Source organism: Oncorhynchus nerka, linkage group LG15, assembly GCF_034236695.1.
Source record: "Oncorhynchus nerka isolate Pitt River linkage group LG15, Oner_Uvic_2.0, whole genome shotgun sequence".
Classification (NCBI taxonomy): Eukaryota; Metazoa; Chordata; class Actinopteri; order Salmoniformes; family Salmonidae; genus Oncorhynchus; species Oncorhynchus nerka.
In genome coordinates, this window is record NC_088410.1 from 23,905,468 (window position 1) to 23,926,741 (window position 21,274).

Consider the following 21,274-nt stretch of genomic DNA (forward strand, 5'->3'; position numbering starts at 1 on the left):
GTATGGTTTCTACTGTGGCACTGGACTGATATGGTATGGTTTCTACTGTGGCACTGGACTGATATGGTATGGTTTCTACTGTGGCACTGGACTGATATGGTATGGTTTCTACTGTGGCACTGGTTTCTACTGACTATGGTATGGTTTCTACTGATATGGTGGCACTGGACTGATATATGGTATGGTTTCTATGGGCACTGGACTTCTGGTACTACTGTGGCACTGGACTGATATGGTATGGTTTCTACTGTGGCACTGGACTGATATGGTATGGTTTCTACTGTGGCACTGGACTGATATGGTATGGTTTATACTGTGGCACTGGACTGATATGGTTTCTACTGCAGATTCACCCCACCTCACTCCTATGCTTCACCATAAGGAGGCTAAAACTGAAAATGGATCTTAAATCAGTGTCTATGGGACAATTTGATGGTATTTGGATATTATAAGGTGATGGTTGGGAGACTGTATGGAATGAAGAGTGAGGGGCCTTGAGGGTTTCCATGGTGACAGTAGAAGACGCTCCACACATCTCTAGGGTTTCAATCACACCCATCGTTGTCAAGAATCTCTGTGTTGTCGCTGTGTGCGTTTTGGCACATGCAGACACACACACAAACACACACGCACACGCACACACAGAAGCCTCCAAACATGCACATGCGCACATACACACGATACCCACCCGTTCTCCTGCGAAAACAATGTAATGACAACATACACATAGGCCTTTGAATGGTGCGTTATGTCAACCAATGTATACTCTGTTTAAAGCATGAGTGCACCACCTTGTGTTCATGTATGGTATTACATGGAAATGGACATCACTTGAGTGAGACTTCAAGCAAGAGTGGGAGTGATGTTGTCGACACTATGTCGCTCTGGATTAGAACATCTGCTAAATGATTGAAATGTAAACGTTGAAAAATAAATGTAGGGGCGATAAAAGAGAAAATAGATGGACATGGTCGGATTGTTTCAGAAAGTTTATGGAAGATGTACACAGGAAGAGTTTACAGAGCAAATGTACAGAGAGAAAAAGAGAATGATGACAGACCCAACACAACGATCACCTATTCATTCACCCATGCCCTCCCTCCAGACCTTACTCGTCGATCACAGAGAGAGAAGGAATAGGATGGTAGGTGAGCCAATACTGGATGGAGAGAAGAGAACAGTTGGAGAGAAAACATTATGGAAACATTATGAAAGCGTTATTCAGTGCAGTGTGTGTTGTCTATCTACAAAGAAGATTTGGTTCCTACTGTACAGTGTAAGGCACTGAAGATAACTTACTGTAGATGAGGTGTGAACACATGCACTCACACACGCACACTCTCTCACTCACACACGCACAAGCACACACGTAGCAAACACACACAAACACAACACACAACACACAGACACAGAACAATGTCTCACTGTCATGCCAGTAAACCCAGCCCTGATGAGGTTGGTGACCCTCCACTCCAAAATGAGCTGGGGGATGCAGGTGGAGGTCAATGAGAAAATGGCAGCTGATGACATCATAATGAAGGCTGTATTGGCAAGCGGAAGAAGGCGAAGCTAGAAAATGAACCAAGAATGTTCCAGTGCCATTTGTGAAATAATGTGACTTGTGACACTACTTCTAACCGGGGTCTGTTCAGGAGGGTGGAAATGTTACAGAAAACAATCAGATAGAAATGCATCAAGTAGAATGGATATGCTTGTCAGGATATGCTGACAGAAAAGGGTGTCGTGTCAGCTCTATTCATTACATTTCTATCTGTTCTTTTCCGGAACGTTTCACCTCAGCAGATCATACCAGAACGTTTCACCTCAGCAGAACGTTTCACCTCAGCAGAACGATTCACCTCAGCAGAACGTTTCACCTCAGCAGAACATACCAGAACATTTCACCTCAGCGGAACGTACACCCTGCTGTCCCCCCCCCATATAGACTCTCTCACCCTGACCCTTGACCCCAACACACACGCATGCACACACCTAGTGCTGTACAAGGGGAGACCACACCACTGTATGGTTTGAGATACATACAGATGACTTTTGGCAGCACTACTGTACCTGCACATGAAACCCCTTTAGTTTGTTAGGAGAGCCCTTATTTCTGGATCAACACACACTAGCCTCACACACCAATCATTTACATCATTTCACAAACGCACAACAGTTGATTGATTGAGTGAATGGGTTTGGATTGGCTTTCGGAGGTCGTCTGCTTTGTCAAAGAGGAGGAAAAAATGATAGAGAGAGTTGATCAAGAAGTCACATCAGAAATAGAAAGGAAAGACAAAAATAAATGGATAGGAACGTAGGATGGATGGATGAACGATTGAGAGTAAACTAGAAACTTCCGTAAATCCTTCTTTTCACAAATCTTCTGGATTTTTTTTTTTTATAAACAAAATAAACCCCTTAAAATGGTCATTCATTTTATAATGGTTGGAGCACACAATCCACACAACATGCAACAACGGCAGTATTGTGTGTCGATGTCAGCCATTTTGGATCCGCAGTTACAATTCTGGACAAGCATGTTGGTGCTGCTGAGCCGAAATGGAGTAGTCAGTTTCCTGCCTGATCAGTGGACACCCACAGTGTCAAGTGCAAGTAGTTTTCAGTGGAAGATTCATGATGAATGGTAGGTGGTCTGTAATGGAGGTTAAGGGGAGAAGGGTAGACATTACAAATGCCCATGCCAGATAACAAACCATACAGTAACTCAAACCCTAGGCCTATATTTTTTCATATGATTTTATAAATTGATATCATATTATATGATATAACTGACTAACTGCCTTAGCGTGCCTATTATATAGTGTAGATTCTATCTATCTAGCTATCTATCTCTAGAGACACCTGAGAAGTAAACAAATCATTGCCTTTTCGCCCCTGCAATTACAGTATCTCACTACACTGTGTGAAACTGGGCGAAGGAGATCCCCAAAATGGCCGCCATATCAAAAGTAGTTTCCATTCCCCTCTCTTCCTGCGCTTTACTCACTGTTCCAACCAACTAAGCAAAGCCCAGTCCCTACTGCCTTGCTCCCAACCGCTACCTGCCCACAGACAGCGACTAGGATTCTTTAAGGCGTAGTGTGGTTGACGTTGATCAACCACAGGAGGGGGCGAGGGGGATGGTGAGGGGCGAGCTGGGAAGGGTAGATGTGACTCTGAAAACAGAAGGCACTGAGGCACTGGGGTTTCTGGGTAGATAAACACCCCTCTGATGTAGGTCCCCCCCCCTCTCTGGACCTACCTATACGGAGGGCAGGGGTGGTATATGTGCCCCTTCTCCCCTTCCCAGTTCACTACACTACACTAGGCCTGGGATTGGACAGCTTGGGAGAATGATAGAGGGAGCAGGAGAGGACAAAACACTGCAGGAGGGTCAAAATTAGAGGAAAGATGTGCTATGAAGGACAAGGATATCGTGAGTGATTGTGCAAAAGCAAAACGATGTGGGCATACCCTCTATCTATATAGTTCTATCCATCTATATCAAAACGCTTTATATACACTATCTGACCCATGGAAATATAATCTATAGATATGCCATCATTGACTTGAATTGGGAGGCCTGTTCTACACATTCTATTTCTATGCGCCCACGTACATATTGTCATTTATTTATAATGCTACAACCACTCTGCACTATAATGGTAAAGGAGAAATGAATGTTGGAAAGATCTGCATAGAGTTTGTAGTGGGATATTGTGTGGAGCTACAGTGACAAAGTGCAATTTGAATCTGTGTAGCTGATTTCAATGGAGAGTTTCTGAGCTCTAGCCACTTAGCTAGAGTGTTTGAAGTAAATAAAAGTATGTTTTTCTCTCTATAATATATAAACTTTTATATCTCTATATTGTATCTATCATTTTACGAGTTATGATAGGGAATATCTGTTACAATCTACATAACTGTAATCATAGCAAAATAAATATGTTTTAATCCAAAACATCTGGAAACAATCATGTTAGCTAACCTGTCTAAAGAATGCTCTAGAATGTACTAGAGTTTCTAGAGTCTAGACTAGAGTTTCTAGAATGTCTTAGATATTCTAAAATGTTTCTAGAATGTTCTCCTCTGGCTTGGTAAAGCAAGCAGCTCAATGCTAAACATGTCATGGAAAATCAGAAAGACAGAGAGACTCGACAGCGAGTGGAGAGCTCTTGGGGATGTGAGGTGGAGCTCGTTCACAACATAGAGGTAGAAAGAGGGCTCTAGGTGGATATATCCCAGTATAAGTCCTCTTTCTAACTCTATGGTCCACAGCTAGCTGTAAATCAGATACTGTGTGGAGGTCTGACGGTTGGTTGGTTGGCCGGTTCATTTGGCTATGACTGGGGCGCACTCAGCAGGACACAATGTTTTTGGAACGCTTGGATAGAAAAATGCTATTTAGAACAAACATGCATCTCTTACACGTAGAATGAAGAACCACGTCGGCTCTGTTAATGACATTTCTATCTGCAACGTTTGACAACATTTGGCTACTGAACGTGTCCCCGGTTCTCTGTCTACCACTGAGGGGGGGACCTATCAGAGGTAAAGAGCTGCGTTACACAACGCCACACAGTTCCATCTGTGTTGCTCACAATCACAATCCGACATCTAACCCCTCCCTGAAAAGTGTATGCGTGTTGCATGTATCGGACCCAGTTAAAGGCGTTTTGGAACAGTTTGGGAACAGTTTGGAAACAGTTTGAACAGTACCCAAGGAAAATAAACGATGAAAACTAGATGACACAGCAGATTGAAACTCCAAAAAACATGACAACAGATCTACGGCAAACAACTATCATCATTCATCGTTTTGCATTGACACTGATATCAGTATTTATAGGACTATCACCATTATTAACAATACAAATCAATTATTTAAAGAGGTTGAAGTTCTCTCTCCCCATAGCTCTCTCAATTCTTACTTATTCCTCAAAACAATTTAGGAATATCTTAGTACAACAGGAGTATCTTAGTAAAATTTAGGAGTATCTCAGGAACTTAGGAGTACTTTCAAGATAAGAAAATGGTAGCTTTAAAACCCTATTGGGCGGAAATCAAACTTAAAAAAGGTTGTCCATCGGATCCTTAGGGTGATATAGAACAAATATTTACTCAATAAACAAACGCATGATGATAGACAGAGTCAGAGAGAGAGAGAGAGAGAGTCAGAAAAAGAGAACTTCTTCAATCAAAACCTAAAATGTAAGTGTTCTATAAACCCAAAATGCCCCCATATCCCCAACAGTAGATTTTCTCTCTAGGTATTTTTTTCATGCATCATAACGGATTAACAGAGGCTTGAGCGAACGCAACAGAAGAACCAAGCTCCAATGTCCAAGAAGAAGAACTAGAAGAAGAAGAAGTAATCGATAGAAGAAATACTGAAGAAATGGTCTTTTCCCTCCCTTCCCTTCTGTCTTTCCGCTCCTCCTCACATCATTTTCCTTCCCTGTCCTTTATTTTTCGGCAGGATGGAGGAGAGAGGAAGGGGGGAGAGAAGATAGTGGGGGCAAACAAACTACGCCCCCTAAGGGTCCATAACTCTGCCCCCAGCCCCTCCCCTGTGGCCCCACCCACCGGAACAGGACGTGATGTCACACCAGGCCCCACCCACAGGAAGTGAGGTCACACCAGGTCCGTCGTCAGCATTTCGTGAGTCTGTAACAGTAAACAGGAGATGATAAAACTCATCAAATATCAGCCAGCTCTGTCATTGGCTGGTTTTTGCAGTAGAGGCGGAGCTTCCTGGTTCTAGTCCCTTTAAGGAAAGTTTAAGTTAAAGTGGTTGTTCTCCCTTTTTTTCTCCTCTTTTTTTCAAAGTTTGTTTTTGTTTTCTGTTCTTTAGTCTTCAAGTTAGATTTTTCTGGAGGCATAGCTTGGCGTGTATAAGGATAGGGGGTCCTGGCATGGGTTTTCCTTGTTGTTTTAAACATGCCCGTCTAGGTTACACCAAGAGCAGTGTTAGCTAGCTAGCTTTAGCTGTTAGCTCCTAACACTTATCAGGCTAGTAGAATAGCTTGGCGTGTATAAGGATAGGGGGTCCTGGCATGGGGTTTCCTTGTTGTTTTAAACATGCCCGTCTAGGTTAGACCAAGAGCAGTGTTAGCTAGCTAGCTTTAGCTGTTAGCTCCTAACACTTATCAGGCTAGTAGAATAGAATGACAGAACAGCAAGAGCACCCAGGTTTAGCTTAACTTAACTAACCCACCTATCCCCTAAACAGTCTGGGAGAGGGGCTTTGATTTACCATTCATTGGCCACTTGTAACTTAATATACATGCTCCTCCTTTCCTTTCATTCTTTTGTTCTTTCTTCCCTCTCCACACCTCCGTCAGCACCTCTCCACCATCCCTCGGTCTACTCCCCCCTGGGCACGCTGAGAACTCTGGGTATGGTAGTTGAGACAGAGGAGAAGAGGAGAGGTGCGTAGTTCTGCCTTATAGCTGTCTCTCTTTGTCATGTCTGCTCTGAGTTTAGAGTCTCACACACCCACACAGTGTACCTCCTCTCCTCTAACCATCCCTCCATCCCTCATCATTCCATCCAAGTCTGAGTCTCAGGAGTGGAGGTAGAGAGATGGAGAGACTTCTCCCAAATTCTCTTCTCCTCCTTTCATTTCCTCACCCCCTTCTGCATCCCTTTACCCTTCATTCAAGTCTGCATAACGAAGAACAGAGGACGGGGGAGACGGAGAGACTCCTCTCCTCCCTCCTTTTCCCCTCTTCCTCTCCTCCCTCGTTCTTCTGTTCCTTCGCTGTGCTAGCACCAGTCGTCCTCGTCCGTCTCGCTGTAGGGTTCGTGCAGTCCCTTCCGGGGGCCTCTGGGGCCTCCATGGGGGACCCGGTGATGAGGGGGGGACCGGTGGGGTGGTCCCCCTGGATTGGGGTGTTGATGTGGGGGCCCTCGCCGGTGCGGGGAGGGCGAAGACGAGCGGTAACCATTTGGGACTCGTCGGGGGTGAGTGGGAGCAAGTGGAGGTGGTGGGCCCACGCCGCCCCCGTGCCGGGCAGTCCTGGGGGAGCGTGGGTGCGGGTTGCCGTGCGGGTGGGGGTTGCCGTGGGGATGTGGGTTGCTGAGGCTCTGCTCGTAGGCGGGCGGCTCATGCTGGCGCTCATACTCGCAGTCACGCTCATAGAATGGGCCGCCCTCGCTCTCCAGACTATCCCCGGGAGGGGGACCGCTCCAGCGCCCGTGGCGGGGGGACCGGGGTGACCCATGGTGGGGCGGAGGTGAACGAGACCCCGACTGGTGCCGGGCCGATCTCGGAGACCCGTGCCTCGACCCTCCGTGCTCAAGCGGGGAAACGTGACGCGATGGCGGGCGGTGATACCCCCCTCCGTCGTGCTCTGGGGGGGAGAAGTGTCGGGGGGAGGGGGAGCGGAGTCGTCCAGGGGGACCTGCTCCGTAGGTGGGCTTGGGGTGTCGTATGGCTGGGGAGTAGGTGACGTGGGGGCGTGGCACGGCGGGGGTCTGGGGCAGCTGGCGGCGCCCGCGGCGGGGGGTGGAGGTACCGGACGTGGAGGGGACGGGGCTGCCGCTCACCGAGCTACTGCCCTACAGCAAATATGGCGACAAGGCAAATCAAAAAGCACCACAAAATTAACCAACCACAGCCAACCACAAAGGAACCACGACCACAACCACACCGACCAGAGAGAAAGAGAGAGGAGATAGAGAGAGGAGATAGAGAGAGGAGATAGAGACAAACAGACACAGAGCAAGACGGACAGAGAGATCAAGAGAGAGGAAGAGGGGGGATAAATATAGTTAGTTAGATAGACAGAGATAAAGAGAGAGGAGGGGGATATATATATATATATATATATATATATATATATATATATATATAGATAGATAGATAGATAGATAGATAGATATAGGTAGATAGATAGACAGAGATAAAGAGAGAGGTGGAGGGGGGATAGATATAGGTAGATAGACAGAGATGAAGAGAGAGGAGTAGGGTGATAGATATAGGTAGATAGACAGAGATGAAGAGAGAGGAGTAGGGGGATAGATATAGGTAGATAGATAGACAGAGATAAAGAGAGAGGAGTAGGGGGATATATATAGGTAGATAGACAGAGATGAAGAGAGAGGAGTAGGGTGATAGATATAGGTAGATAGACAGAGATGAAGAGAGAAGAGTAGGGGGATAGATATAGGTAGATAGATAGACAGAGATAAAGAGAGAGGAGTAGGGGGATATATATAGGTAGATAGATAGACAGAGATAAAGAGAGAGGAGTAGGTAGATAGATAGACAGAGATAAAGAGAGAGGAGTAGGGGGATATATATAGGTAGATAGATAGACAGAGATAAATAGAGAGGAGTAGGGGGATAGATATAGGTAGATAGATAGACAGAGATAAAGAGAGAGGATAGATATAGATAGACAGAGATAGATATAGGAGTAGATAGATAGATATAGAGATAAAGAGAGAAGAGAGAGGAGTAGGGGATAGATATAGGTAGATAGATAGAGATGAAGAGAGAGGAGTAGGGGGATAGATATAGGTAGAGATAGAGATAAAGAGAGAGGAGTAGGGGGATAGATAGAGATAAAGAGAGATAAAGAGAGTAGGGGGATAGATATAGGTAGATAGATAGACAGAGATAAAGAGAGAGGAGTAGGGGGATAGATATAGGTAGATAGATAGACAGAGATAAAGAGAGAGGAGTAGGGGGATAGATATAGGTAGATAGATAGACAGAGATAAAGAGAGAGGAGTAGGGGGATAGATATAGGTAGATAGACAGAGTTAAAGAGTGAGGAGTAGGGGGATAGATATAGGTAGATAGACAGAGTTAAAGAGAGAGGAGTAGGGGGATAGATATAGGTAGATAGACAGAGTTAAAGAGAGAGGAGTAGGGGGATAGATATAGGTAGATAGACAGAGTTAAAGAGTGAGGAGTAGGGGGATAGATATAGGTAGATAGATAGAGATAAAGAGAGAGGAGTAGGGGGATAGATATAGTTACAGAGATGAAGAGAGGAGTAGGGGGATAGATATAGTTACAGAGATGAAGAGAGGAGTAGGGGGATAGATATAGTTACAGAGATGAAGAGAGGAGTAGGGGGATAGATATAGGTAGATATACAGAGATGAAGAGTGAGGAGTAGGGGGATAGATATAGTTACAGAGATGAAGAGAGGAGTAGGGGGATAGATATAGGTAGATATACAGAGATGAAGAGTGAGGAGTAGGGGGATAGATATAGTTACAGAGATGAAGAGAGGAGTAGGGGGATAGATATAGGTAGATATACAGAGATGAAGAGAGAGGAGTAGGGTGATAGATATAGTTAGTTAGAGATTAAGAGAGAGGAGTAGGGGGATAGATATAGGTAGATAGATAGACAGAGATAAAGAGAGAGGATTAGGGGGATATATATAGGTAGATAGATAGACAGAGATAAGGAGAGAGAAAAGAAAAGTGGAAAGACAGCAACATTGAAAACCATAACAACCAAACCGCCAATGAGGCAAAAGAGCACACACACATTGAAGCCACGAGAGCCACATCAAGAAAAATGGACAGAGAGAGAAACAGTGACAAAGAAAGAAAGAAAAAGTAAAAGATAACAGAAAAAAGAGAAATTGATATCTGTAAGTAGTGCTAGTTAACCAACAAGGCAGAACTCTAAATCAAAGATTAATGGTTAGATCACTCCAGCTGCTTCTCCATTGGTTAGTTTTCCATTTCCACCAATGGGATGAGGAGAAAGAACCATTATAATCCACCTGTTCTCCAGGGTGCTTGACGAAGGCCTTCTTCCACTTCCCTGAGAAAGATATACTATAGAGAGGAATAACGGTGTGTGTGTGACTGTGTGTGTGAGAGGCCGTATACAGTATGTGCAGTCTATGTGTGTACTTCACATGCATTTGTGTGTGTATGTTTGTGTGTATATGCTTATGCTTCTCATCTCCCGTCCGTCGCTGTGTGGTGCCCACCTGTCTGTGGCCCCGTCCGTCGGGCCCCTCACTAGGAGAGCGGGACCAGTGTCTGTCCCCCCGGTCGTGGGGGTGTCTGTGGGTGAACTCTGGCCCGTGTCTGTCTGGCCCGAAGCGCCCCTCCTTCTCCATGGAGCCACCGTGGTGGTGGTGATGATGGTGGTGCCTGCGGTCTTTGGCTCGACCGCGTTCGCGTTCACGCTCTTTGGGGGGGAGTTCTCCAGACTGGGTGGTAGTGCTCAGGTCTGTGCCCAACCCTACAAGAGAAGGGGGGGACATATTTTTTATGCCATAAAGTTTCTTCTGAAAGTCTACTTCCTTGAATTTCTCAAACCTCTGATGGAACTTGACTTTTCTATCTCAAACCTCTGATGGAACTTGACTTTTCTATCTCAAACCTTTGATGGAACTTGACTTTTCTATCTCAAACCTCTGATGGAACTTGACTTTTCTATCTCAAACTGATGGAACTTGACTTTTCTATATCAAACTGATGGAACTTGATTTTTCTATCTCAAACCTCTGATGGAACTTGACTTTTCTATCTCAAACTGATGGAACTTGACCTTACTATCTCAAACCTCTGATGGAACTTGACCTTTCTATCTCAAACCTCTGATGGATCTTGACCTTTCTATCTCAAACCTCTGATGCAACTTGACCTTACTATCTCAAACCTCTGATGGAACTTGACCTTTCTATCTCAAACCTCTGATGGAACTTGACCTTTCTATCTCAAACCTCTGATGGAACTTGACCTTTCTATCTCAAACCTCTGATGGAACTTGACCTTTCTATCTCAAACCTCTGATGGAACTTGACCTTTCTATCTCAAACCTCTGATGGAACTTGACCTTTCTATCTCAAACCTCTGATGGAACTTGACCTTACTATCTCAAACCTCTGATGGAACTTCACCTTTCTATCTCAAACCTCTGATGGAACTTGACCTTTCTATCTCAAACCGCTGATGGAACTTGACCTTTCTATCTCAAACCTCTGATGGAACTTGACCTTTCTATCTCAAACCTCTGATGGAACTTGACCTTTCTATCTCAAACCTCTGATGGAACTTGACCTTTCTATCTCAAACCTCTGATGGAACTTGATCTTTCTATCTCAAACCTCTGATGGAACTTGACCTTTCTATCTCAACCCTCTGATGGAACTTGACCTTTCTATCGCAAACCTCTGTTGGAACTTGACCTTTCTCTGAAAAGTTTCTCTAAACCTTTCTACTTTTTACCTTCCTTCCAAAAAGTTTGGTTTGAAACTTTCCCTTCTGGTAGCTTTTACTTAGTGTTAACAATATTTGCAAAATTCCCAGGTTTTCCAGAAATCCCGGTTGGAAGATTCAGGAGGGAACAAGCAGGAAATCCAGAATCCTCCAAACCATTGGGATAAATACATTTCTGATCTAGGATCAGCTCCCCCTGTTCATTTTATTTTGTTCATTATGATCGGAAAGGCAAAACTGATTCTAGGTTAGCACTCCTACTCTGAGACACTTTGTGAATACTGGCCTTGGTCAATGGGAAAAGTCAAAATACTCTAGCATCTCTCTCACCTGTGTCTGTGTCCGTCTTTCTGGTAAGGGACCTCTGTAAGTGTGTTTGTGTGTGTTTGTGTGTGTGTGTGTGTGTGTGTGTGTGTGCGAGTGGGTGTGACGTGCATGTGTCTCTCCTCTCTTCATCTCTCTCACCTGTGTCTGCGTCTGTGTATCTGGTAAGGGACCTCTGAGAGGTGCGGTGGCTCCTGTCCCTCCTGTCCCTGCGTTGTCCCCCTCCTGCTCCCCCACCATGCCTCCCCTCTCCTTCTACCCTCTCCAGGCTGTAGTCATCCAGCCTCACCCCCCTCTCCCTGCCAGAACGCCCGTGGACCAGAGAGGAGGTGGACCGACGCATGGGGCTGGTGTCTGTTATGGTCTGGAGAAAGGAGAGGGAGAGGGGAGAGAGAAAGTAAGATGTAGAACGGGAGAAGAGAGATGGAAATGAGAGAAGAGAGATGGAAATGAGAGAAGAGAGATGGAAGAGAGAGAAGAGAGATGGAAGAGAGAGAAGAGAGAGAGAGAAGAGAGAGAAGAGAGATGGAAGAGAGAGAAGAGAGATGGAAGAGAGAGAAGAGAGATGGAAGAGAGAGAAGAGAGAGAAGAGAGAGAGAGAGAGAAGAGAGAGAAGAGAGAGAAGAGAGATGGAAGAGAGAGAAGAGAGAGAGAGAAGAGAGAGAAGAGAGACGGGAGAGAGAGAAGAGAGAGAAGAGAGAGTGGGAGAGAGAGAAGAGAGAGTGGGAGAGAGAGAAGAGAGAGTGGGAGAGAGAGGGAGAGAATGGGCAGAAAATAAGAAAGTCAAACTGTTTAAAACTCACTCTGTACAGGAATATGTAGCGTGTCTGCTTGTGTTAATGCATTTGTCCGTGTGGGAGTGTGTGTCGGAGTGTCTGTGTCGGAGTGTCTGTGTGGGAGAGTCTGTGTGGGAGAGTCAGTGTGGGAGTGTCTGTGTGGGAGAGTCTGTGTGGGAGAGTCTGTGTGGGAGAGTCAGTGTGGGAGAGTCTGTGTGGGAGAGTCTATATGGGAGAGTCAGTGTGGGAGAGTCTGTGTGGGAGAGTCTATATGGGAGAGTCTGTGTGGGAGAGTCTGTATGGGAGAGTCTGTGTGGGAGAGTCTGTATGGGAGAGTCTGTGTGGGAGAGTCTGTATGGGAGAGTCTGTGTGGGAGAGTCTGTATGGGAGAGTCTGTGTGGGAGTGTCTGTGTGGGAGTGTCTGTGTGGGAGAGTCTGTGTGGGAGAGTCAGTGTGTGAGTGTCTGTGTGGGAGAGTCTGTGTGGGAGAGTCTGTGTGGGAGAGTCTGTGTTGGAGAGTCTGTGTGGGAGAGTCTGTGTGGGAGAGTTTGTGTGGGAGAGTCTGTGTGGGAGAGTCTGTGTGGGAGAGTCTGTGTGGGAGAGTTTGTGTGGGAGAGTCTGTGTGGGAGAGTCTGTGTGGGAGAGTTTGTGTGGGAGAGTCTGTGTGGGAGAGTCTGTGTGGGAGAGTCAGTGTGGGAGAGTCTGTGTGGGAGAGTCTGTGTGGGAGAGTCTATATGGGAGAGTCTGTGTGGGAGAGTCTGTGTGGGAGAGTCTGTGTGGGAGAGTCTGTTTGGGAGAGTCTGTGTGGGAGAGTCTGTGTGGGAAAGTTTGTGTGGGAGAGTCTGTGTGGGAGAGTCTGTGTGGGAGAGTCTATATGGGAGAGTCTGTGTGGGAGAGTCTTTGTGGGAGAGTACACCATCCCAAAAGATCCCTCTATCAGCCAGACCTCACTAAACCCACAACCCCAAGCACATCCAACTACAATACCATGCTTCCCTACTATGAGAGAGAGATAAAGGGCAAAATGACAGAAGAGAGAGAGAGAACAAGCATAGACCATGCCTCACATGCATCCAATGGCACGTATGCAGAAGCATGTATGCATCCAGAATGATATCTTTTAGAGATCGTAGCAGCGTTCAACACCGACACCCACAGTCACACTTTCTACCAGCATGAAGAACACCTTTATCAGCAGGCAGACCTAGGAGCTGACCTCTTCAAGTCATTCAGGTCTACAAGTCCCTCGGTCATGTAATGAGGAAACCAGACCAGACAAGCCCGATGAGTATATGAACAAGCCATGCGCACTCCTCAAGTAGCTGGACATTCAACTCACACGCAGAAATACATACACCCACTGAGCTCACAAGCTGCATTCTGTTGTTCAGACTGGGTCCATATGTAGCTTAGGCATATCATGTGCAGTAACCAGACACTCACACACACAACTGGCTTCCAAAGAGCGTCCAATATCCAATATGGTATACCATGCACGGTGTGACTGACATGACATGCCAAGACTATGTTTATGTATTGGTCAACAACTTCCGTCTAGCGATATCATGCTTCAACATTCGCTGTCGACCCAGAGGCAATGCAAAGAGGCAATCGCAAACTCAAACATACAAAGACAGTAGACAGACAGACAGACAGACAGACAAGCAGACCCTCCTTCTAGAATCTAGACCATGTGGACCAACACTGCAACACAGGCATACAGGACAGAGGGGGGGGGGGCAGCACAAAACATTACTGGGACAAAAGGATCAGAGAGAGAGAGGAGTACAGGAGAACGTAGAAACAAGATGAAAGACAGGCGGGAAACACAGAGAGAGAGAGAGAGAGGGCGAGGGAGGTGGATTTATTTTAAGCTAGAGAAAGACAGAGATAGAGAGATAGAGAGATAGTGGGAGAGACAGGGGTACATTAAAAAAGAGAGAGAGTGATAGAGAGAGAAATAAAATGAATGGAAGATAGATAAAGAGACAGAGAGGGAGAGACAGGGGTACATACACTGAGGTGGTTATGTCCACGGGGCCTGTGTCGTCTCCGCTGTAGTCAGACAGGCACACAGAGAGGAGAGGAGCAGAGAGCCACACACACAGTCATGAAGCCACAGAGAGGAAAGGAAGGCAGGGAAAGGAGAGGAGAGGGAGAGGATAGGAAGAGAGAGGATAGGAAGAGAGAGAAGAGGGAGGGAGAGAAGATGAAGGGAGAGAAGAGGAAGGGAGGGGAAAGGAGAAGAGAAAAAGGGAGAGAAGAGAAGAAGGGAGAGGAGAGGAAGGGAGAGGAGAGGAGAAGAGAAGAAGGGAGAGAAGAGAAGAAGGGAGAGGAGAGGAAGGGAGAGGAGAGGAGAAGAGAAGAAGGGAGAGAAGAGAATAAGGGAGAGGAGAGGAAGGGAGAGGAGAGGAGAAAGGGAGAGGAAAGGAGAAGAGAAAAAGGGAGAGAAGAGAAGAAGGGAGAGGAGATGAAGGGAGAGGAAAGGAGAAGAGAAGAAGGGAGCGGAGAAGAAGGGAGAGGAGAGGAAGGGAGAGGAGAGGAGGGGAGAGAAGAAGGGAGAGGAGAAGAAGGGAGAGGAGAGGAAGGGAGAGGAGAGGAGAGGAAGGGAGAGAAGAAGGGAGAGGAGAGGAAGGGAGAGAAGAAGGGAGAGGAGAGGAAGGGAGCGGAGAAGAAGGGAGAGGAAAGGAGAGGAGAAGAAGGGAGAGGAGAGGAAGGGAGAGGAGAGGAAGGGAGTTGAGAAGAAGGGAGCGGAGAGGAGAAGAAGGGAGAGGAAGGGAGAGAAGAAGGGAGAGGAGAAGAAGGGAGAGGAAAGGAGAGGAGAAGAAGGGAGAGGAGAGGCAGGGAGAGAAGAGGAAGGGAGAGGAAAGGAGAAGAGAAAAAGGGAGAGAAGAGAAGAAGGGAGAGGAGAGGAAGGGAGAGGAGAAGAGAAGAAGGGAGAGAAGAGAAGAAGGGAGAGGAGAGGAAGGGAGAGGAGAGGAGAAAGGGAGAGGAAAGGAGAAGAGAAAAAGGGAGAGAAGAGAAGAAGGGAGAGGAGAGGAAGGGAGAGGAAAGGAGAAGAGAAGAAGGGAGCGGAGAGGAGAAGAAGGGAGAGGAAGGGAGAGGAGAGGAGAAGAAGGGAGAGGAAAGGAGAGGAGAAGAAGGGAGAGGAGAGGAAGGGAGAGAAGAAGGGAGAGGAGAGGAAGGGAGTGGAGAAGAAGGGAGCGGAGAGGAGAAGAAGGGAGAGGAAGGGAGAGAAGAAGGGAGAGGAAAAGGGAGCGGAGAAGAAGGGAGCGGAGAGGAAGGGAGCGGAGAGGAAGGGAGAGGAGAGGAAGGAAGAAGAGAGGAGAGGAAGGGAGAGACAAAAACAAACAGCACCGGAGGACAGAGCCATTGGACACAGCATAGCCACCAAGAACCAGGGAGCGAGAGGGATGGAGAGAGGAAGGGGGAGTGAAAGATGAGGGGGAAAGGATGAGTGGGGAGGAGGAAAGGGTTGGTATAGAAAGAGAGGCGGGGTTGGTATGGGAGAGAGGAATGAAGGGGAGGGATGAGTGGGGAGGAGGAAAGGGTTGGTATAGAAAGAGAGGTGGGGTTGGTATGGGAGAGAGGAATGAGGGGGAGGGATGGAGAGAGGAAGGGGGAGTGAAGGATGAGGGGAAAGGATGAGTGGGGAGGAGGAAAGGGTTGGTATAGAAAGAGAGGTGGGGTTGGTATGGGAGAGAGGAATGAGGGGGAGGGATGGGAAACGGAGGACGAAGGGAAGGTAAAAAAGTTGGGAAGGAGGTATAGAAAGAACATGATGAGGAAAGGAGAGAAGGGAGGATGAGACAGAGGGCAGGGAGGTTAAAAGGAAGAAGAGAAGAGAGCAGAACAATAGAGAGATCCAGTTAATTGGTGAAGGGCCAACGAGCACACACAAGAGAGAGGAGGGAGAGAGAGAGAGAGAGAGAGAGAGAGAGAGAGAGAGAGAGAGAGAGAGAGAGAGAGAGAGAGAGAGAGAGAGAGAAAGAGAAAGAGAGAAGAGAGCGAGAGAGCGAGAGAGAGCGAGAGAGAGAGAGAGGAAGGGAGAGAAGAAGGGAGAGGAGAGGAAGGGAGTGGAGAAGAAGGGAGCGGAGAGGAGAAGAAGGGAGAGGAAGGGAGAGAAGAAGGGAGAGGAAAAGAAGGGAGCGGAGAAGAAGGGAGCGGAGAAGAAGGGAGCGGAGAAGAAGGGAGAGAAGAAGGGAGCGGAGAGGAAGGGTGCGGAGAGGAAGGGAGAGAAGAAGGGAGCGGAGAGGAGAAGAAGGGAGAGGAAGGGAGCGGAGAGGAAGGGAGCGGAGAAGAAGGGAGCGGAGAAGAAGGGAGCGGAGAGGAAGGGAGAGAAGAAGGGAGCGGAGAGGAGAAGAAGGGAGAGGAAGGGAGAGGAGAAGAAGGGAGCGGAGAAGAAGGGAGCGGAGAGGAAGGGAGCGGAGAGGAAGGGAGCGGAGAAGAAGGGAGCGGAGAAGAAGGGAGCGGAGAGGAAGGGAGAGAAGAAGGGAGTGGAGAGGAGAAGAAGGGAGAGGAAGGGAGAGGAGAAGGGAGAGGAGAGGAGAAGAAGGGAGAGGAAGGGAGAGGAGAAGAAGGGAGCGGAGAAGAAGGGAGCGGAGAGGAAGGGAGAGAAGAAGGGAGCGGAGAGGAAGGGAGCGGAGAAGAAGGGAGCGGAGAGGAAGGGAGCGGAGAAGAAGGGAGCGGAGAGGAAGGGAGAGAAGAAGGGAGCGGAGAGGAGAAGAAGGGAGAGGAAGGGAGAGGAGAAGGGAGAGGAGAGGAGAAGAAGGGAGAGGAAGGGAGAGGAGAAGAAGGGAGCGGAGAAGAAGGGAGCGGAGAGGAAGGGAGAGAGGAAGGGAGCGGAGAGGAAGGGAGCGGAGAAGAAGGGAGCGGAGAGGAAGGGAGCGGAGAAGAAGGGAGAGGAGAGGAAGGGAGAGGAGAGGAAGGAAGAAGAGAGGAGAGGAAGGGAGCGGAGAGGAAGGAAGAAGGGAGCGGAGAGGAAGGGAGCGGAGAAGAAGGGAGCGGAGAGGAAGGGAGCGGAGAAGAAGGGAGCGGAGAAGAAGGGAGAGGAGAGGAAGGGAGAGGAGAGGAAGGAAGAAGAGAGGAGAGGAAGGGAGAGACAAAAACAAACAGCACCGGAGGACAGAGCCATTGGACACAGCATAGCCACCAAGACCCAGGGAGCGAGAGGGATGGAGAGAGGAAGGGGGAGTGAAAGATGAGGGGGAAAGGATGAGTGGGGAGGAGGAAAGGGTTGGTATAGAAAGAGAGGCGGGATTGGTATGGGAGAGAGGAATGAGGGGGAGGGATGAGTGGGGAGGAGGAAAGGGTTGGTATAGAAAGAGAGGTGGGGTTGGTATGGGAGAGAGGAACGAGGGGGAGGGATGAGTGGGGAGGAGGAAAGGGTTGGTATAGAAAGAGAGGTGGGGTTGGTATGGGAGAGAGGAACGAGGGGGAGGGATGAGTGGGGAGGAGGAAAGGGTTGGTATAGAAAGAGAGGTGGGGTTGGTATGGGAGAGAGGAATGAGGGGAGGGATGAGTGGGGAGGAGGAAAGGGTTGGTATAGAAAGAGAGGTGGGGTTGGTATGGGAGAGAGGAACGAGGGGAGGGATGAGTGGGGAGGAGGAAAGGGTTGGTATAGAAAGAGAGGTGGGGTTGGTATGGGAGAGAGGAACGAGGGGAGGGATGAGTGGGGAGGAGGAAAGGGTTGGTATAGAAAGAGAGGTGGGGTTGGTATGGGAGAGAGGAATGAGGGGGAGGGATGAGTGGGGAGGAGGAAAGGGTTGGTATAGAAAGAGAGGTGGGGTTGGTATGGGAGAGAGGAATGAGGGGAGGGATGGAGAGAGGAAGGGGGAGTGAAGGATGAGGGGAAAGGATGAGTGGGGAGGAGGAAAGGGTTGGTATAGAAAGAGAGGTGGGGTTGGTATGGGAGAGAGGAATGAGGGGGAGGGATGGGAAACGGAGGACGAAGGGAAGGTAAAAAAGTTGGGAAAGAGGTAGAGAAAGAACATGATGAGGAAAGGAGAGAAGGGAGGATGAGACAGAGGGCAGGGAGGTTAAAAGGAAGAAGAGAAGAGAGCAGAACAATAGAGAGATCCAGTTAATTGGTGAAGGGCCAACGAGCACACACAAGAGAGAGGAGGGAGCGAGAGAGAGAGAGAGAGAGAGAGAGAGAGAGAGAGAGAGAGAGAGAGAAGAGAAAGAGAGAGAGAGAGAGAGAGAGAGAGCGAGAGAGCGAGACAGAGAGAGAGAGAAAGAGAGAGAGAGAGAGAGAGAGAGTGAGAGAGAGAGAGAGGAAAAGAAAGACAATAAAAAACGTTGCTCACTGACACGCACACACGCACACTTACCGCAGCATCGTGTACACTCTGTAGGGCAGAGCAGTGTTAGACACAGTCAGTGAGGAGAGCACAGGTGGTGGTGTTTCATACTATACAGTCTATAGGCTATTAGCCAGCTACACACACACACACACACACACACACACACACACACACACACACACACACACACACTGTTCCAAATGGCACCCTAATCTCTATAAAATGCATTACTGTTGACCAGAGCCCGACAGTATGGGATCTGGTCAAAAGTAGTGCACTAGAAAGGGAATAGGGTGCCATGTGGTCTTATAGTACCACACTACCGATGCCACACTAAAGCTTTTCAGATACAGTATAACACAACATATTCCACTACTAAACACTACTACGACTGCTCTCTTATGCTACAGACACACACACAGTCTTACAGTAACAACAGACAACACACACACACTTACAGTACACAGACAACACACACACAGTCACACACAGACAACACACTGCTAAGACTGTAGCCAGACAACACACTGCTACAGTCTTACAGTAACAACAGACACACACTACAGTCTTACAGTAACCAACAGACAACACACTGCTACAGTCTTACCAGACAACACACTGCTACAAACACACTGCTACAGTCTTACAGTAACCAACAGACAACACACTGCTACAGTCTTACAGTAACCAACAGACAACACACTGCTGCTACAGTCTTACAGTAACCAACAGACAACACACTGCTGAGTCTTACAGTAACCAACAGACAACACACTGCTACAGTCTTACAGTAACCAACAGACAACACACTGCTCTTACAGTAGTCTTACAGTAACCAACAGACAACACACTGCTACAGTCTTACAGTAACCAACAGACAACACACTGCTACAGTCTTACAGTAACCAACAGACAACAGACAACACACTGCTACAGTCTTACAGTAACAACAGACAACACACTAACTTAACAGACAACACACTGCTACAGTCTTACAGTAACCAACAGACTTGATGATACCAGACAACACACTGCTACAGTCTTACAGTAACCAACAGACAACACACTACTACAGTCTTACAGTAACCAACAGACTTGATGACACCAGACAACACACTGCTACAGTCTTACAGTAACCAACAGACAACACACTGCTACAGTCTTACAGTAACCAACAGACAACACACTGCTACAGTCTTACAGTAACCAACAGACAACACACTGCTACAGTCTTACAGTAACCAACAGACAACACACTGCTACAGTCTTACAGTAACCAACAGACAACACACTGCTACAGTCTTACAGTAACCAACAGACAACACACTGCTACAGTCTTACAGTAACCAACAGACAACACACTGCTACAGTCTTACAGTAACCAACAGACAACACACTGCTACAGTCTTACAGTAACCAACAGACTTGAGATACAGACAACACTGCTACAGTCTTACAGTAACCAACAGACAACACACTGCTACAGTCTTACAGACAACAACCAAGTCTTAGAACAACAACACACTGCTACAGTCTTACAGTAACCAACAGACAACACACTGCTACAGTCTTACAGTAACCAACAGACTTGATGATACCAGACAACACACTGCTACAGTCTTACAGTAACCAACAGACAACACACTGCTACAGTCTTACAGTAACCAACAGACAACACACTGCTACAGTCTTACAGTAACCAACAGACTTGATGATACCAGACAACACACTGCTACAGTCTTACAGTAACCAACAGACAACACACTGCTACAGTCTTACAGTAACCAACAGACAACACACTGCTACAGTCTTACAGTAACCAACAGACTTGATGACACCAGACAACACACTGCTACAGTCTTACAGTAACCAACAGACAACACACTGCTACAGTCTTACAGTAACCAACAGACAACACACTGCTACAGTCTTACAGTAACCAACAGACAACACACTACTACAGTCTTACAGACAACACACTGCTACAGTCTTACAGTAACCAACAGACAACACACTACTACAGTCTTACAGAAACCAACAGACAACACACTGCTACAGTCTTACAGTAACCAACAGACAACACACTGCTACAGTCTTACAGTAACCAACAGACAACACACTGCTACAGTCTTACAGTAACCAACAGACAACACACTACTACAGTCTTACAGTAACCAACAGACTTGATGATACCAGACAACACACTGCTACAGTCTTACAGACAACACACTGCTACAGTCTTACAGTAACCAACAGACTTGATGATACCAGACAACACACTGCTACAGTCTTACAGACAACACACTGCTACAGTCTTACAGTAACCAACAGACAACACACTGACAACACACTGCTACAGTCTTACAGTAACCAACAGACTTGATGATACCAGACAACACACTGCTACAGTCTTACAGTAACCAACAGACAACACACTGCTACAGTCTTACAGTAACCAACAGACAACACACTGCTACAGTCTTACAGTAACCAACAGACAACACACTGCTACAGTCTTACAGTAACCAACAGACAACACACTGCTACAGTCTTACAGTAACCAACAGACTTGATGATACCAGACAACACACTGCTACAGTCTTACAGTAACCAACAGACAACACACTTGTCTTACAGTAACCATACAGACAACACACTGCTA

The 21,274-nt window shown here is 47.3% G+C and overlaps 1 protein-coding gene and 1 long non-coding RNA gene across 5 annotated transcripts in view; both read right to left on the minus strand.

Annotated features, from left to right (window-relative positions):
- Positions 1–976: 976 nt before the first annotated feature.
- LOC135560146 (uncharacterized) lies at positions 977–1,927 on the minus strand. Its single transcript, XR_010458717.1, has 2 exons — positions 1,860–1,927; positions 977–1,795 (listed from the first exon to the last, which is right to left on the minus strand). It is a non-coding gene; the product is annotated as an uncharacterized LOC135560146 (long non-coding RNA).
- Positions 1,928–4,688: 2,761 nt separating this feature from the next.
- LOC115127938 (voltage-dependent P/Q-type calcium channel subunit alpha-1A-like) overlaps positions 4,689–21,274 on the minus strand; it is a 39,989-nt gene continuing 23,403 nt past the window's right edge. For 3 of the 4 annotated variants that reach the window (XM_065001327.1, XM_065001325.1, XM_065001328.1), the window contains 3 exons: positions 11,674–11,896; positions 9,972–10,228; positions 4,689–7,566 (listed from right to left, as the gene is read on the minus strand). In XM_065001327.1, the coding sequence (XP_064857399.1) occupies positions 6,772–7,566; positions 9,972–10,228; positions 11,674–11,896 (1,275 nt within the window). In that variant the 3' untranslated portion in view covers positions 4,689–6,771. The remainder of the gene's footprint in view (positions 7,567–9,971; positions 10,229–11,673; positions 11,897–21,274) is intronic. The other variant, XM_065001326.1, reaches the window with a different exon arrangement.